Source organism: Cebus imitator, unplaced genomic scaffold (assembly GCF_001604975.1).
Source record: "Cebus imitator isolate Cc_AM_T3 unplaced genomic scaffold, Cebus_imitator-1.0 Scaffold339, whole genome shotgun sequence".
In the NCBI taxonomy this organism is placed as follows: domain Eukaryota; kingdom Metazoa; phylum Chordata; class Mammalia; order Primates; family Cebidae; genus Cebus; species Cebus imitator.
In genome coordinates, this window is record NW_016107654.1 from 277,983 (window position 1) to 296,990 (window position 19,008).

General features: G+C 48.3%; 1 protein-coding gene across 19 annotated transcripts in view; it reads right to left on the reverse strand.

Moving 5' to 3' along the window:
* The window catches only part of CACNA1B (calcium voltage-gated channel subunit alpha1 B), a 235,782-nt gene that overhangs the window by 143,750 nt on the left and 73,024 nt on the right, over positions 1–19,008 (reverse strand). For all 19 annotated transcript variants that reach the window (XR_005196468.1, XR_005196467.1, XM_037730270.1 and 16 more), the window contains exons 11-12: positions 6,868–7,077; positions 4,285–4,397 (exon numbers count right to left, since the gene is read on the reverse strand). Coding sequence is in view for 17 of the 19 variants with exons in the window: in XM_037730270.1 (XP_037586198.1) it covers positions 4,285–4,397; positions 6,868–7,077 (323 nt within the window). In the remaining 2 variants the exon portion in view is untranslated. The remainder of the gene's footprint in view (positions 1–4,284; positions 4,398–6,867; positions 7,078–19,008) is intronic.

A 19,008-nucleotide genomic window follows, 5' to 3' on the forward strand; every position in this document is an offset into this window, starting at 1 on the left:
CAAAAAAAAAAAAAAAAAAAGAATTAAAACAAAACTACCATTTGATCCAGCAATCCCACTACTGGTTATATACCCAAGGGAATATAACTTGTTCTACCAAAAGACACATGCCCTCGTTTGGCACAGCATTATTCACAACAGCAGAGACACAAATCAACTTAGGTGCCTGTTAACAGTGGACTGGATAAAGAAACTGTGGTATATATACACCACGGAAGACTGCACAGCTACAGAAAAGGAAAAAAAAAAAAAAAACATGTATTTTGCAGCAACATGGATGCGGCCAGAGGCCATTACCCTAATTGAATTAATGCAGAAACAGAAAACCAGATATCACACATTCTCACAAGTGGGAGCTAAACAAGGGTACCCATGGGCACAAAGAAGTGAGCAACAGACACTGGGGAGTACTAGAGGGAGAAGGGAGGGGGAAGGGGTTTAGAACTATCTTTCGGGTACTATGCTCAATACCTGGGTGATGTGATCATTTGTATCCCAAATCTCAGCATCACACAATACACCCATGTAACAAGCCTGCACATGTACCCCGTGAATCTAAATAAAAGTTGAAATTTTAAAGAGAGAGAGAGGTGGCATGGTCTAAAGATGAAGCCAAGGGCAAGACTGTGACTTTTATTCGAGATCCCAAAAGGATCAAAGGTGGTGCCTCAGAGCACTACTCAGCCACACTTTCAGGCTCTTCAAAGAGATTGAGGGTGCTTCACATGTCCTGTCAATGAAGCAGTGAGTTCTCCAGGACAGTGGAGGTGTTGACCCTTAGCATCTCAATAGGAACACAGTCAGAAAAGGTCTCAGGCCTGTTAGTGTGGGTAGACCTTTTGTCTAATAAAGTGATCCCCAAGAAGGTTCACAGCATATCCATAAAGTTCTTAAAGGACATGTATGCAGAGACATCAGTGACTTGGACTGAGAGAATCAAGAGACAGTACAAAACAAAAATAGGTCTTTGGATTCCCAAAATTCTACCAGTGGGAAATAGGCTGAGAAAACCGTTCAGCTGAAAACCTGAACTACCTTTCATGAAAAAGCAAAGAGAGTGAGAGGGCAGAACCAAGAGCCCAGAGGGCTTCCTGGCTGTAATAACCAAACCCAGAATTTCCAGCACATGCCCAGCTGGATGTCAGAACCCCTATGGACCAGTGGCTCAGCTTTCTGCTGCCCTCTTTCTGAGAAGGAATATCTATTGCAGTTACCCTATGCCCACCCTACCACTGCACACTGGGTATGGAGCGTAGATAACTCTCTAGTTCCACAGGTCAACCGTGGCTGCTGCACTTAGGGAACTACACTCAAGGAGCCTCACGCGTACCTGGACCTGACTGAGGATGACAGTCTGGACTTTGAGCTGATGCTGTAATGGATAAGATTTTGGGGAATCGTCGGGGTGAAGGTGTTTTGCACTGGGAAGGATATGAGCCACTGAGAGCCAGAGGGCAGGCTGTGGCAAGCAGCCTCTGCGATGGCCCCAGTGGTCCGCAGTGCCTGGTGTTCACATCCTTGTGTAATACTTGCCCCCTTATGTTCCTCTCCAGTCACTGGGCCCAGTGACTCACTCCTAACTAAAAGAATATGGCAAAACTGATGGGATATTTCTTTCAAGACAGGGTTTCTGTAGTTTCTGTCTTGGGTACTCTCAGTTCTCTCCCTCAGACCACAGCTGCCATGCTGAGGACATTCTGGCAGCCTATGGAGAGGCCACATGACCAGGAAACCGGCCTTCCAGCAGCCAAATGCATGAGCTTGAAACCAAATTCTCCAGTCCCAGTTAAGCCGTGGAATGACCATATCCTTAGCCTTCAAATGGTCTGAATCCTCCTGGGGGACCCTGGGCCAGACATACCCAGTTAAGCCACACCTGAATTCCTAAGCCACAGAAATGTGAGACAGATTTTTGTAGTTTAAAGCTGCCAAGTGTTAGAAGAATGGGTTAGCTTATATGCAAATTATCCCCATGTCCTGCGATAGTTCAGATCAGAAGACTGAGATCCCTGCATCTCAGACATCTCTCCACCTTTTCAGCTCCCTCAGCTGATGCACTTAGACTTTCTTTGCGACCAAGAAGCTAAAGTGTAAGAAAGGTTGCTATCTTCCCAGCCGTCTATCGAAATCACAGGTCTCCACGTCTCAGAGAGCATCCTGGGCAGCCACCGCCTTCCCATCCTCAGAGATCAGAAGCACAGCATGACGCAAAACCACTACCCTTGAGGCCAGAAAGCCAGGCTCACCCACTGACTCCCCTCAAACCAATGGGCAGTCTTGGGCCAGTCACACAATGTCTGCCATTACCATCAATAAAATGAGTCCATATGAGGATTCAACAAAATCACAGACACAAATGTCTGCCACCTGTAGGAGTACGATGTTCGTCAGAAACGAAGTCCGATTAAGCTGAATTTTCTAACTGGACTCCTATCTCGGTCCAGGCCCTTCTCTGGCTCCTGCAAACTCTGCAGAGCTCCAAACCCTCCCTTGGGGGGTGGTACTCCTGCTTCCCACTCCTTCCTGGGGGACAATGCTCCCACCCTTCACTCCTTCCTGGGGGGCAGTGCTCCCACCCTTCACTCCTTCCTGGGGGATAGTGATCCCACCCTTCACTCCTTCCTGGGGGGACAGTGCTCCCACTCTTCACTCCTTCCTGGTGGGGACAGTGTTCTTACCCTTCACTCCTTCCTGGGGGGCAGTGCTCCCACCCTTCACTCCTTCCTGGGGGGACAGTGCTCCCACCCTTCACTCCTTCCTGGTGGGGACAGTGTTCTTACCCTTCACTCCTTCCTGGAGGGGACAGTGCTCCCACCTTCCACTCCCTCCTGGGGGGATAATGCTCCTACCCTCACTCCTTCCTGAGGGGACACTGCTCCACCCTTCACTCCTTCCTGAGGTGAGCAGTGCTCCCACCTTCCAGCAGTGCTTCCTGGAAGGATAGTGCTCCCACCCTCACTCCTTCTTTGGGGGCAATGCTCCTACCCTTCACTCCTTCCTGAGGGGACACTCCTCCCACCCTTCACTCCTTCCTGTAGGGGGGTAGTACCCCCACCCTCACTCCTTCCTTCGGGGGACACTGCTCCTACCCTTCACTACTTCCTGGAGGGCAACGCTCCCACCCATCACTCCTTCCTGGAGAGCAGTGCTTCCACCCTTCACTCCTTCCTGGGAGAAGTGCTCCCACCCTTCATTCCTTCCTAGGGAGGTAGTGCTCCCACCAGTCATTCGTTCCTGGGGAGCAATGCTCCCACCCTTCACTCCCTGGTGGGGGCAGTGCTCCTGTCCTTCACTCCTTCCCCGGGGGTGGCACTCCCACCATTTACTCCATCCTGAGGGGGTAGTGCTCCCACCCTTCACTCTTTCCTTGGGGGGAGGTAGTTGTAGTGCTCCCATCCTTCACTCCTTCCTGGAGGGAGCAGTGCTCCTACCCATCACTCCTTTCTAGCAGGGCAATGTTCCCACTTGTCACTCCTTACTGGAGGGTTTGAGGTACTCTGGAATAAACCCTTGGAGGAGGTAGTACTCCCACTCCTCCCTCCTCCGTCAGGGGGCAACATGCCCACCCATCACTCCCAGCCTCCAGCAGAAAGGCTCAGAACTCAGCCTCTGGGCAGGTGCCTACAGTGCCACATCCCTAGGCTCTGGGCTCAGCTCCCACGAACTGTCCTGTGCTCCCTACCAGGTTCTGATGAGGAGCTTCTCAGTTGCCTGCCCTGCCCTCTGTGCTCAAGTGTCATGATAGGCTGTGAAACACACTGTGTTCAAGGCTTCCCTCACCTACAGAAGTTAGCAGAGACCCAGGCCAGGCCCACCCCTTCCCCCAGCCCCAAAAAGAGGGCAGGACCATCATGGCCTATCATGCTGCAACCCCCAGAAGTGCTGGTGGATGTACCCAAGCCTGCCCAGGACCACGGTCCCCCGAGCCCCACTGGGGAGAGACTGAGCCCTCCACAGGTTAGTGAGATCCCAGGCATGGAGGCAGCTGCAGAGCCTTCAGCTGATCAGGAATGTCCACAGATAGGATCAGAAGAGGGAAGGTTGACCTCGCGCCAACAGACAGCGGATGAGGCTGGCACCCCCATCAGTCAGGCCCAGCCAGGACAGGCCTCCCTCTGTCAGCCCCCTGCTCTTCTCTGGCTTCAGGTAGCCTTTCTGACCCACGTAGGGTCACAGATCCCAGCCCACACTGGGCATGGCCTATGGGAGGGGACTGTGTATACACCCCCAGGAAAGGACACAGCCTGGGCCCCTGCGGGCCCCCTGATGAGGCCTCTTACTCACCCCAAAGTCGAAGCAGTTGAAGGAAGACCGGAAGTAGCTTCTAGGCCCCAGGCCATACATCTTCAGGGACATCTCTGTGAGGAAGAGACCCAGGAAAACAAACTCTGCAAAATCTAGGAGAAGCCAGAGAAGAGGAGGATTAGCTCGAGGCCTCCCCCACTCTGGCTCCAGTCCACACTGGAGGACACCAGACCTCTGGGCCTTCCCAGGGCTGAGCCTTCCAGGCCTGGCCTATGGTCCCATGCTCTGAAGTCTCAGCCCAGGAAAGAAACAATGGATTGAGAGGGACACGGAGAGGTACCTGTTCCAGTCTGAAAGGTGATGAGTGCCCAGTGCCTCTGAGACCCAGAGAAGGACAGGCTCAGCAGGAAGTAAGCTCCCGAGATCAGCCCAGGTGTGAGTCCTGGGATCATGAGGGTGCCCCCTCTCCACCACAGGAGGGTCTGGGCTCATGCTATGAGGCAAAGGGCCTCATTTACCCCAAGGAGAGGCCTGGCTACAGCCTCCAGCTGGTCCTTCTGCGTCTGGTCTCACCCCAATATCTGACCGATGGTGGGGTTCCTCAATTTCCTTGTCAGAATCTCCCATCTTTCCGCTGGGACTTCCCAGACGTCTCTCCCCCAGAACGCCCACAGCACTGTAGCTGACTTGTGCTCTGTTCATGTTTGCTGACCTAAGGCTGGACCTCCTCCACTACTGCACTCCGGTCCAGCACAAGGCTGCCAAGAGGCCCTGCCCCCTTGCATTTCCAGCTAGTCACACAGAGGTTCCTCTGGGCACAGCAGTAGTGGAGGGGGTCTGTCTTGGGTCCAGGAGTCCCTCCAATAGTCCTGCTGACACTTCCGGGCCTCAGGACTGAAGGAGGCCACGCCAGTGCTAGAGGGCTGTGCTGGGAATTCAAGACAGACAGACCCTGCTCACCCAGCCCAAGCAGAAGGAGGGAGGCAGCACAAGAGAGCGGCGTGGCTCTTGTTGGTTGAGGCCACAGGCAGCAGGTGGCCCAGCCAGGCCAGCCGCTGATCAGGGACTGGCTCATAACTCCTCACAGTGCTGGTCAGACCAAAGGCACCATGGCTGTGCCAGGGCAGCAGGGGTAGGGAGGCAGCAGAGCCTATATGGAGAACAAGGCACCAGGAGGGCATGAAGGGCAGGCACCTGAGAGTCCACACCTGGGCAGAGTCCAGCCCAGCCTTCCCAGGGCTTCTGAATCCCCCCACGGTCTGTCAGGACACAGGACCTTCGGCAAACACAACCTCTGGTAAAGCAGATGATGGAAGAGGGGCCACACACTCCTCCCGCCCCTGTGCTCCTAAAATCTCCTCCACCAAGGGGTGTGCTGCACAGGTCCAGACAGCCTCGGTCAGGGGCAAGTCCGCAGCAGCCCAGACCTGGGTCAAGCACAAATGACAGCTTTATAGCCCACTCAGGCGCCGTTCAAACAGATAGGGATTTCAGGGAGGGAACACCCCCATTTTCTATGGCCTAAGGACATGGACAACCAGTTCTTTGGAGCAGGTTACCCACAGCAAGCCTGGCCTCTGACATCATCCAGAAAACCACCAGGCACTCAAGCTAGGCATGGGATGATAACAAGGCCAAGCAGTGTCCCTGGAGGAGCTAAGAAGGCCCCGTGAGAGGCATGAATGCCCAGCAATGTTCAGGCAGGGCTGCTGGGGACCAAAGGGTCCACCCTCACCTGAGACCACTGGGCCCTACAGTTCCAACCTAGGCCTGGCTGTGCGGACCACCAGGTGTAAGATATGGCAGGAAAGCTGTGTCCCACACAGTCCAGCCTGGGGCACCCCAAGCAAGCCCAGGGAAATACATAAGCAGCCTGGAAAGGCCCAATATTTCCTGGCTACAAAGTCCCAGAGGCCCTCTGTGTGGGTCACAAAAGCCCCCTGCCTGTGCCTTGGGTTCCCCAAGGGAGACCACAGAGCAACACTATATCCACATGGCCAGAGAGTCTGAGGCTGTGACAGACCAGGCCTGGAAGGGCCCATCCTGGCCCCTGTCCTGAGGCTTGTGGAACAGAACTACAGTCAGCTCACTCCACAGAAGGGCATGAATGCATCCAGATTCAGCCAATTATAAAGAAAAATGAAGGTAACCAGGGGACCTGGGGAGGGAAGAAGCCAGGACTTTGCACTCAGGAATCCAGGGCAGAAGCAGCAGCCATGTGGTGGAAAGAAGCATGGGGCTAAGTTGCCTGTCTGCAGTCTGTAGCCCTCTCGGGAAGGACACCCATCTGCCTGGCCTGGCTCGCCCCTAGTTGTCTCACATATATCCTGCCCTAGGTGCCCAGGACCCCTCAACCAGTCTCACACTATGCTCAGGGACAGGGGTCTAGCAGATTCAGCTGAGCTTTCTGGAACCCAGGGGCTAGAGAGGCCATCCCTCCAGCTCTGGACACAGCCCAAGCCCCCACAGAGGCCCTAGGGGGCTGATTAGGGCTGTGGGACACTTTGGGCAACATGGGCTGGGTCCCGTCCCACCCAGGATGGTTCCAGGCATGGACCAGGTACCTAGGCTGAGAGCAGAGATGGCTCAGGAGGCACCTGAGGGACAGACAGGGATACGTACACAGCGCCGTGGTGAGCCGCCGTGGCTGGTTGTAATGCACCATGGCCACGCACAGTGTGTTCAGGGCCACCACACACAGCACCACCCAGTAGAAGCTCTGAGCCTTCACCATGCGCCGAATGAAAAACCGGAACATCTTCTCCTTCCTCCGGAAGTATGACGAGCTCTCTGTCTTCCCGCTTTTGAGGCTGGCACGGGCGAAGGGGGATCCTGAGAGAACAGGGGGATTACTGAGGATGTGGGGACCAGTGGGCATTCACCTACCCCACCTGTGGACCCCCACAGACACACCCTTGAGGACACCTGCCCCCAGCCCCAGCTAGTCACAGACAATTGTGCCAGTGGCCCCTATGACCTCCACTTCACAGCTGAGGGAACCAAGGCCTTGGTAATCTCCACGGTTTCTGGGTGCCAGATGGGAGAGCAGCATTGAAGTAGATGATCTGTGCTCACTGTCTTCTGGTCCCCAGTATCCCTGGCCACCTTCTAGGAGCACAGCCCTGATGCCCCCAGGCCACTCTCCATAAGCACCTGAAACTTTTTCCCCTAAAGACGTAAATCTAACTGCGTTAGTCCCTCCCTAAATCCCATCTCTTCAGCATAGCCCATGGAGCTCTGCAGCATCTGGCCCCCTCTCCCTCATGCGCACAGGGGTCGGCACCCATGGGCTGCCTCTTTGGAACACAGCCAAGCTCATCGGATTATGCATGGTCCATGGCTATTCAACATCCACAATACTCACTGTTGGAAACCTTGTCCAGGCTCCAGCCTGACTGCTTCTCTCCCCTGCTCACCACCCAACCCAGCAGCCTTCTCCCGTGTCCACGCACACCACTCCTGCTGTGTCCTGGCCCTTCACACAGTACCCCAAGTGTGAAATGCGTCCCTCAGCTGGACTCCTTCCCACACAGCTTTGTGTCTCAGCATTAATGTCACCTGCACAGATTATCTGCTCTGGGCACACTGTTTAGAACACAGCTCTCGGCTCACCTTCAACAGTGGCCCTGACCACATCACCACCTGTCACTGTGTTTTCTTGTTGACCTGTTCCATGCCTAACTCCCAGACAAGACTGTAGGCTCCATAAAGACAGGGTCATGTTGTCTTTTTCACCACTGAGCCCTTCACACTGAGAGAGGTTTGATCAATGCTTAACAACTGCGGGAAGAATCTCTGTGGGTGCGGCAGGGTTCAGGTGTGTACCTGCACAAGAGCTGGCTGTGTCTCTCTGCAGGAGTGCACATCTGCCTGCATAAGGGCTTCTTAGTTTGTACACAGCCTGGCCATGTGCGTGCCTGTCAGTGTTCTAAGAGAACAGACAGCTGTGCTCCAGCCTTGGGCATCTCAGTGGGCTTTGGATATCTGGGGTTGAGCATGGGGTCCCTGCGTGAGGAGGTGGGGAGAGGTGTATGCTATGTGTACTTTCTGTGTGTTTGTATACATATGCACATGTGTGCACACCCAGGTCTCAGAGGCACGAAAGAGCACGGGCGGTGCAGAAAACTGCTATGTGCATTTTCTGTCTGTACACACGTACATATGTGTGTAAACCCAGGCTCTCAGTGGCACAGGAGAGAGGGGGTGTATGGGCATGTATGCTATATGCACTGTGTGTTTGTATATATACGCACGTGTGCACATCCAGGCTCTCACTGGCATAGGAGAGAGAAGGTGTGTGGGCAGTGTGTTATGTACACTGTGTGTGTTTGTACACGTGGACTTGTGCACACCCAGGCTCTCAGTGGCATGCGGCTAGCCCTGCTGAAGGCCAGAAATGGCCACATCCCTCAGAGGCAGCAGTGGAGACGGAGGGAGGCAGGCATGCAGTGCAGAGAAGGAGGGACACACACATGGGCAGAGCTGTGCAGAGAACAAGCCCACACACTCCAAACCCCCCATACACCCACACATAGTCACAGAGGAACACAGGAGACACACACACACACACGCTTCACAGCACACATCCAGCCCAACTGTGCTCACTTTCGAAGATCCAATGAGATGCTCACACAGACACACTCCTCAGCACAAACAGGGCCACTATGGGAAGGAGGGAAAGAGAACACGTGACTCATGTAAACCACTGTGTCTGCACACACACGTGGCCAGGAAGACAAGCAGCAAATTCTCCAAAGGGTACTCTGTGGCCATCCCCGCCAGCCAGGTAAGAACCAATCAGCCCCTGCCATGAGAAGGGCCTCACAGGAATGCTGCCCTTTCACAATGGGCCACACACGTCTCCCTTTGCCACACAACAAACACAGTCAACCCCACACATCCTCACCTGTCACAGGCACAACCACAGGCATGCCAACATATTTGCACAGAACCACACTCCCCAGACATTGCCCTTAAAGCCCACCAGTTCCTTGTGGTAAACATGCACTCTAGAGAAGCCAGAGGAGCTAGGGCCAGGGGACTGAGCAAGAACTAACAGAGGGACTCTTGCTCGCTGGGGGACAGCTGGGTGCAGCCCCTCACATCCCAGGTCAGTCAACCCAGCAGCACCCAAGACAGATGTGTTTGGTTACTGGGGAAGGGGCACAGGTCCCTAAGCACAGCAAGAAGCCACTGTGTGCTCCAGTCCACTCCAGTAAAAGCAGGGAGTCTACAGGAAATGCAGAAGCATCTCTGGAATCACAGCTTTCGGTGGGGAAAACCAAGAGAGACTGGGCTTCTTTTCAGTTTCTTCATTTTCCAGGTTTCACTTAATTAGCACATATTCTTTATACTGAAAAAGCTTATTTCAAGAAAAAAGACATGTCTTCAAGCTACGGAGAAACTTCATATTACATTAACCCATGAATGATGACACAGTGATGTGCTGGTGAGAACAGAGCCTGACTACATGCAAGTACTTAGATTTCTTTTTCTTGTGCCCTAAGGCAGTCTTTGCTAGTCCTAGGTAACACCCATTTGTTAAAAAAAAAAAACTAATAAAAATTGTGCCAGGCCCTAACCAAAGCCCAGAAAACACAAAATGACCAAGATCCATCCCTGCCCTCAATAACCCTCCTAGAGGCCAGTGGGGAGACAGACAAGAAAGGGTGTTTCCTTCCAGTGTGGCTGCTGTGTTCACCACAAGGGGTAACAGAAGCGGTGTGAGGCTAAGGCACCAGGTGATGTAGACTCTAATGGCTGTCACCCTTGGCCCTCACACACATCATACAGCCTGGAGACTCCTCACCTGAAAACAGTACAGTAACCTGTACCTTCACAAGGTGATGTGGAATTCAACGAGACAGCGCAGTGCCGAGCTCAGCAGGGCTCAACCAACTGACAGGCATCAGGGCGGACAAAGGGTAACACGGGTTATGGGCAAGCCTGGGCTGGGGACATAGCCAGTCCTCAGGCAGAGGGCAGTCAAGAGCACCAAACAGTGCTGAGAATGTGGAGATTCAGGCACAGCTTCGTCTCCTCCCCACCAGGCCCCAGGCCCCAAGCCCACCCTGAACCAACAGCAGAGGCCAGTGGGTCCTGAATGCAACTGAATCCTCAGTGTCTGCCAGGTACCCAGGAGGAAAAGTCAACAAAGGCCCAGGAATCCAAGCATAGCAACAAACAACTCAAAATAAAACAAAACTAAAGGAACAAAAAGAACTCTTAGATAAAAAATAAAATTATCTTCTGAAACCACTCAGCAGATGAAAAAAAGGGGAGTTTAGTCAAGCACAAGCAGCATCTCCAACGTGGAGGAGAACACGAGGAGCGAGAGCCTTGAGGAAGAGGGTGTGAGACTGACAGGAGCAGAGCAAGCGACGCCACGTGAAACAGGAGGAGCTGCAGATGCAGAAGGGCAAGGAAATGAGACAGAATAATGAGACAAATGGAGGCAAGCACTCCACGCTAGAGGGGTCCTGAGTCTGCAGTTTGAGGGGCAGACAGAGAGCAAGTCACTGACAAAGGAAAAGCATCTGATGTCTCATCTGCAACAGGAAACGAGCGAGCGAGAGATAGAGAGAGAAAGAGAGAGAGCGCGCGCGCGGGAGGGAGGGCGAGAGGGCCAGACTGCTAAAAGAAAAGCAAACGAACAGAAAACAACCGCCAACAACAAAACACAAAAACCCCATCCAAAGGTCACTAACCTCAAAGATCAAAAGCAGATAAACCCACAAAGATGAGAAAGAATCAACACAAAAATGCTTAAAACTCAAAAATCCAGAGTGCCCCTTTTCCTCCAAATGACCATAACACCTCTCCAGCAAGGACTCAGAGCTGGGCTGAAACTGAGATTGCTGAAATGACAGAAGTAGGCTTCAGAAGGTAGGTAATGATGAACTTCACTTATGAAGCTAAAAGAGCATGTGGCAACCCAATGCAAAAGAAGCTAAGAGTCATGATTTAAAAAAAAATACAAGGGCTGACAGCCAATATAGCCAGTTTAGAGAAGAATATAACCAACTTCTTAAGAGCTGAAAAACACACTACAAAACTTCACAATGCAATCACAAGTATTAATAGTAGAATAGATCAGGCAGAGGAAAGAATCTCAGAGCTGGAAGACTATTCTTCTGAAATAAGACAGGTGGTCAAAATAGAGAAAATGCCAAAACAAGTATCTAGTCTCCTGGCAAAATAAAAAGAAGACAGAAAAAAAAGAGAGAGAAAAAAGAAGAAAAAATTTAAAAAAAATTTTTTAAATAGAGAAAAAACAGTGAAAAGAAATGAAGAAAACCTCTGAGAAATATGGGATTATATAAAGAGACTAAATCTATGATGGATTGGGATACCTTAAAGAGACAGGGTGATTGGAACCAAGTTGGAAAATGTACTTCAACATATCACCCAGGAGAACTTCCCCAACCTAGCAAGACAAGCCAACATTCAAATTCAGGAAATGAAGAGAACCCCATAAGATACTCCATGAGAAGATCATCCCAAGACATATAATCATCAGACTCTCCAAGGTTAAAGTGAAAGAAAAAATGTTAAGGGTAGCCAGAGAGAAAGGCAGAGTCACCTGCAAAGGGAACCCCATCAACAGTGGACCTCTCAGTGGATATGCTACAAGCTACAAGAGATTGGAGGCTAATATTCAACTTTTTTTTTTCCCCAAAAGGATGCCATTTATTCAACAGAAGGCACAAAAACTAATTCTCCCTCCTGGAATATAACTTAATTCCTGTTTTTCAGCTATTCACCAATAAAACAATACTGGGACTATTCTTAACACAAAAACCACAGCACATTAGCCATCTTTGCAGGGCATCGAAGGATAACTGAAGCCCAGGGCCAAGGACATTCAGGGAGGTCCGGTGCCTGAAGATACTAAGGAATGGTTTTGAAAACCAAAAGTCAAGTATACTTCAGTATCTTTATGTTTAAAAATAACTAAAAAATAGCCTCAGAAAAAGCCCACATATACGTGTATACATGTGTGTGTGTGTGTGTATGTATGTACATATCTATGTGACCCATCATGATAAATATTGACTTCTATTACTTACACTCAAATAATTTTATTTTTTCTTCTGTTAGACTACTTCAACATTCTTAAAGAAAATAATTTCCAATCCAGAATTTCAAATCTGACCAAACCACACTTCATAAGCAAAGGAAAAACAAGATCCTTTTCAGACAAGTAAACAATAAGGAAATTCATTACTACCAGACCTGCCCTCCAAGAGCTCCTGATAGAAACACTAAATATGGAAAGGAAAGCCCATTACTAATCACTGCAAAAATACAGTGAAGTACACAGACCATTGACACTATGAAGCAACCACATAAAAAGTCTGCAAAATAACCAGCTAGCATCATGATGACAGGATCAAATCCCCACATAATACTAACTTTAGGCGGGCCACATTGGGTCATACCTGTAATCCCAGGACTTTAGGAGGCCAAGACAGGCAGATCATTTGAGGTCTGGAGTTCAGCCGGCCTGACCAACATGGTGAAACCTCATCTCTACTAAAAAATGCAAAAAAATTAGCCAGGCGTAGTGGCACATACCTGTAGTCCCACATACTCGGGAGGCTGAGGCACGAGACTAGCTTGAACTCAGGAGGCGGAGGTTGCAGTGAGCTGAGATTGCACCACTGCACTCCAGCCTGGGCAACAGAGAGAGACTCTGCCTCAAAAACATTAATAGGGAGGCAATTCAAGATGGCCAATTAGGAACAGCTCAGGATTGTAGCTCCCAGCAAAAGCGCAGAGGGTGAGAGGATGCTGCGTTTCCAGACGGATTTTTATTGCCCACAGACCAGGAGATTCCCAGGTGGAGGAGCCCCATGGGTCGCCAGTGTGGGTGGTTTGGCCCCCGGGACTCTTTTGGCCTCCATGGCTATTTTGCCAGCGCTCTGGCATGGCGGTTCTCCGTATAAAATACACAGTTCCGGGAGCCATTTTAGCTGGCGATTGGAGCTCCTAGGGACAGAGTCACCCATTCATCTGATTAAAAAGGGGACTGAAACAGGGAGCCAGGCCAGGAGATTCCCAGGTGAAAAATCGCCACAAATCTCAGCGCGGCTGTTTCAGCCGGCACGGTGGGTCGCTGCATGGGAAATCACACAGATCTCAGTGCCTTTTCAACAGGAGACTGGAACACCTGGGAAACGCTGACTATTCAACTAAGAAAAAAAAAGGGCTCTGAGGCAGGGAGCCAGATGATCAGGCTCAGCTGGTCCTACTCCCACAAAAAACCAGCAATCAGAAACACTCTGGATAGAGAGTTTCACAGCAAGCACAGCTGAATCTGGGATGGTACAGCTCTGTGGGGGAGGGGCGTCCGCCATTACCGAGGCACTCCACCACTACAGAGTCGGCCTTTGCTGAGGCAGTCCGCCATTACAGAGAGAGTCTGCCATTATAAAGGTGGGCCGCCATTGCCAAGGCAGTTCAAACTACACCTGTATAAACAGGACTGCAGGGAAGTTCACACAGGAGATGGGCAGAGCCCACAATAGCTCAGCAAAGCCTCTGCAGGCAGACAGTGACTAGGCTGCCTCCTCGCTGGGCAGGGCGGCCCTGAAGAAAGCCAGCAGGACAACAGAAACTCATAAATAAAGTCCTAACTCCCCAGGACAGAGCACCTGGGAAAAATAAAAATCAAAAAAAAAGGGGTTTATGAGTTCTGCTGCAGCAGACCTAAACGAACCTGCCCAGCAGCTCTGAATGAACAACAGATCTCACAGCTCAGCACTTGAGCTCCTATAAAGGACAAACTGTCTCCTCAAGCAGCTCCCTGACCCACGTATATCCAAAGAATCACCTCATAAAGGAGAGCTCAGACTGACAACTAGCGGGTATCCTTCTGGGGCAAAGACAGCAGAAGAAAAAACTGGGAGCAACCCTTATGGTTATGCAGCTGCTGCAGGTGATACCCAGGCAAGCAGGGCCTGGAGTGGACCTCAGCAGTCGAAATCCTGAAAAGACCAATAACAAGGGCAGGAGTTGAGGCAGCAATTAAAAGCCTACCACCCAAAAAAAGCCCAGGTCCAGATGCGTTCACAGCCGAATTCTACCAGACATACAAAGAGGAGCCGGTACCATTCCTTCTGAAACTATTCCAACAATCCAGAAAGAGGGAATCCTTCCCAAATCATTTTATGAAACCAACATCATCCTGATACCAAAACCCGGGAGAGATTCAGCAAAAAAAGAAAACTTCAGACCAATATCCATGATGAACATAGATGCAAAAATCTTCAATAAAATACTGGCAAACCAATTGCAACAGCACCTGAAAAAGCTTATCCACCATGATCAAGTAGGCTTCAACCCGGGGATGCAAGGCTGGTTCAACACACACAAGGCTATAAACGTAATTCACCACATAAACAGAACCAAAGACAAAAACCACATGATTATCTCAATTGATGCAGAGAAGGCCTTTGACAAAATTTAACAGACCTTTATGCTAAAAATCCTCAATAAACTAGGTATTGACAGAACATATCTCAAAATAATAAAAGCTATTTACAACAAACCAACAGCCAATATCATACTGAATGGGCAAAAATTGGAAACATTCCCTTTGAAATCTGGCACTAGACAAGGATGCCCTCTCTCACCACTCCTATTCAGTATAGTACTGGAAGTTCTAGCCAGAGCAATCAAGCAAGAAAAAGAAATAAAGGGCATTCAAATAGGAAAGGAGGAAGTCAAATTGTCTCTATTTGCAGACGACATGATTGTACATCTAGAAGACCCCATCGTCTCAGCCCCAAACCTCCTGAAACTGATAAGCAACTTCAGCAAAGTCTCAGGATACAAAATCAATGTGCAAAAATCACATGCATTCCTATATACCAGTAACAGACTTAAAAAAAGCCAAGAACGAACTGCCTTTCACAATTGCTACAAAGAGAAAAAAATACCTACAAATACAACTAACAAGGAACGTAAAGGACCTCTTTAAGGAGAACCACAAACCACTGCTCAACGAAATAAGAGAGGACACAAACAGATGGAGAAACATTCCATTTTCATGGTTAGGAAGAATCAATATCATGAAAATGGCCACACTGCCCAAAGTAATTTACAGATTCAACATTAACCCCATCAAGCTACCAATGACCTTCACAGAACTGGAAAAAACCACCTTAAACTTCTTATGGAACCAAAAGAGAGCCCGCATAGCCAAGTCAATTCTAAGCAAAAAGAACAAAACTGGAGGCATCACACTACCAGACTTCAAACTATACTACAAGGCTATAGTAATCAAAACAGCATGGTACTGGTACCAAAACAGAGATATAGACCAATGGAACAGAACAGAGGCCTCGGAGGCAACACAACACATCTACAACGATTCAATCTTTGACAAACCTGACAAAAACAAGCAATGGGGAGAGGATTCCCTGTTTAATACATAGTGTTGGGAAAACTGGCTAGCCATGTGCAGAAAGCAGAAACTGGACCTCTTCCTGACACCTTACACTAAAATTAACTCCAGATGGATTAAAGACTTAAACACAAAACCTAACTCCATAAAAACCCTAGAAGAAAATCTAGACAAAACCATTCAGGTCATAGGCGTAGGCAAGGACTTCATGACCAAAACACCAAAAGCATTGGCAACAAAAGCCAAAATAGACAAATGGGACCTAATCACGCTCCACAACTTCTGCACAGCAAAAGAAACAGTCATTAGAGTGAATCAGCAACCAACAGAATGGGAAAAAAATTTTGCAGTTTACCCATCTGACAAAGGGCTGATATCCAGAATCTACAAAGAACTAAAACAGATTTACAAGAGAAAAACAAACAAGCTCATTCAAAAGTGGGCAAAGGATATGAACAGACACTTTACAGAAGAAGACATACATGAGGCCAACACACATATGAAAAAATGCTCATCATCACTGGTCATTAGAGAAATGCAAATCAAAACTACATTGAGATACCATCTCATACCAGTTAGAATGGCGATCATTAAAAAATCTGGAGACAACAGGTGCTGGAGAGGATGTGGAGAAATAGGAACACTTTTGCACTGTTGGTGGGAGTGTAAATTAGTTCAACCATTGTGGAAGAAACAGTGTGGTGATTCCTCAAGGACCTAGGAATAGAAATTCCACTTGACCCAGCAATCCCATTACTGGGTATATATCCAAAGGATTATAAACCGTTCTACCAGAAGGACACGTGCACACGAATGTTCATTGCAGCACTGTTTACAATAGCAAAGACCTGCAACCGACCCAGATGCCCATCGATGATAGACTGGACAGGGAAAATGTGGCACATATACACCATGGAATACTATGCAGCCATCAAAAACGATGAGTTCGTGTCCTTTCTCACGACATGGATGAACCTGGAAGCCATCATTCTCAGCAAACTGACACAAAAACAGAAAATCAAACACTGCATGTTCTCACTCATAGGCGGGTGTTGAACAATGAGAACACATGGACACAGGGAGGGGAGCATCACACACTGGGGTCTGTCGGGGAAATAGGGGAGGGACAGCAGGGGATGGGCATTGGGGAGAGATAGCATGGGGAGAAATGCTAGATATAGGTAATAGGGAGCAAGGCAGCAAATCACACTGCCATATTTATACCTATGCAACAATCTTGCACATTCCTCACATGTAACCCAAATCCTAAAATGCAATAAAAAATAATAAAATAATAAAAGAAATTCACTCAAAACCACACAACTACAAGCAAACTAAGCAACATGCTCCTGAATGACTCTTGGGTAATAATGAAATTAACGCAGAAATCAGAAAGTTCTTTGAAACTAATGAGAACAAAAATATAACATACCAAAATCTCTGGGACACAGCTAAAGCTGTGTGAAGAGGGAAATTTATAGCACTAAATGCCCACACCAAAAAGTTAGAAAGATCTCAAGTTAACAATCTAACGTCACAACTAAAAGAATGAGAGAACCAAGAGCAAACATACCCCAAAGCTAGCGGAAGACAGGAAATAACCAATATCAGAGCTGAAGTGAAGGAAATACAGACATGAAAAACCCATCAAAAAAAAATCAATGAAAACAGGAGCTGGTTTTTTGAAAAACAAATATAGATAGACCACCAGCTAGACTAACAAAAAAAAGAAGAGAGAAGATTCAAATAAACACCATCAGAAATGATAAAGGGGATATCACTACTGACCCCACAGAAACACAGAAAACCATCAGAGAATACTATAAACACCTCTATGCACATAAGCTAGAAAATCTAGAAGAAATGAATAAATTCCTGAACATATACACCCTTCTAAGATTGAACCAGGAATAAAGTGAATCCCTGAAAAGACCAATAATGAGGTCTAAAATTGACGCAGTGATAAATAACCTACCAAACAAAAAAAGCCTGGGACCAGATGAACTCACAGCTGAATTCTCCCAGAGGTACAAAGACAAGCTGGTACCAATTCTACTGAAACTAAACAAATGAAATGGGGACTCCTCCCAAATTCATTCTATGAGACCAGTATCACCTTCATACCAAAACCTGGCAGATAAAACAAAAAAGAAAACGTCGAGCCAATATCCTTGATGAACACTGATGCAAAAATCCTCAACAAAATACTGGCAAACTAAATCCAGCAGCACATCAAAAAGCTTATCCACCACAATCAAGTAGGCTTCATCCCTGGGATGCAAGTTTGGTTCAACACACACAAATCAATAAACGTGATTCATCACATAAACAGATCTAAAGACAAAAACCACATGATTATCTCAATAGATGCAAAAAGGACTTTTGATAAAATTCAACATCCCTTCATGTTAAAAAATCTTTATTAAAGGAACATACTTCAAAATAGTAAGAGCCATATATGACAAAGACATAGACAATATCATACTGAATGGGCAAAAGGAAGAATGTCTCTCACCACTCCTATCTAACATAGTATTAGAAGTTCTGGCCAAGACAATCTGGCAAGGGAAATAAATAAAGGATATTTAAATAGGAAGAGAAGAAGTCAAACTATCTTCGTTTGCAGATGCCATCATCTCAGCCCAAAACTTTCTCAAGCTAATAAGCAACTTCAGCAACGTCTCAAGATATAAAATCAATGTGCAAAAATCACTAGCATTCTTATATATCAACAACAGGCTAGCCAAGAGCCAAATCATGAATGAACTCCCATTTGCAACTGCCACAAAAAAGGTAAAAATAAAATACCTAGGACTCAAGCTAGAATACATTCCTTATTATTAAGTAGGATCCCTTACTTAATAAATGGTGCTAGGAGAACAAATAACCCTATTTAAAAAGTGGGCAAAGGACAAGAACAGATATTTCTCAAAAAAAGGATATAAATGTGGCCAACAAATATATGAAGAAAAGCTCAACATTGCTGATCATTAGCGAACTGCAAATCAAAACCACAATGAGACATCAACTCACACCAGTCAGAATGGCTATTATTAAAAAGTCAAGGCCAGGCACAGTGGCTGATGGCTGCAATCCCAGCACTTTGGGAGGCCTAGGCAGGTGCATTACGAGGTCAGGAATTTGAGACCAGCTTAGCCAACATGGTGAAACACCATCTCTACTAAAAATACAAAACACAGCTGGGCATGGTGGTGCACGCCTATAATCCTAGCTACTCAGGAGACTGAGACAGGAGAATTGCTTTAACCCAGGAGGCAGAGGTTATAGTGAGTTGAGATCATGCCACTGCACTCCAGCCTAGGCAACAGAGTAAGACTCTTGTCGCAGGGAAA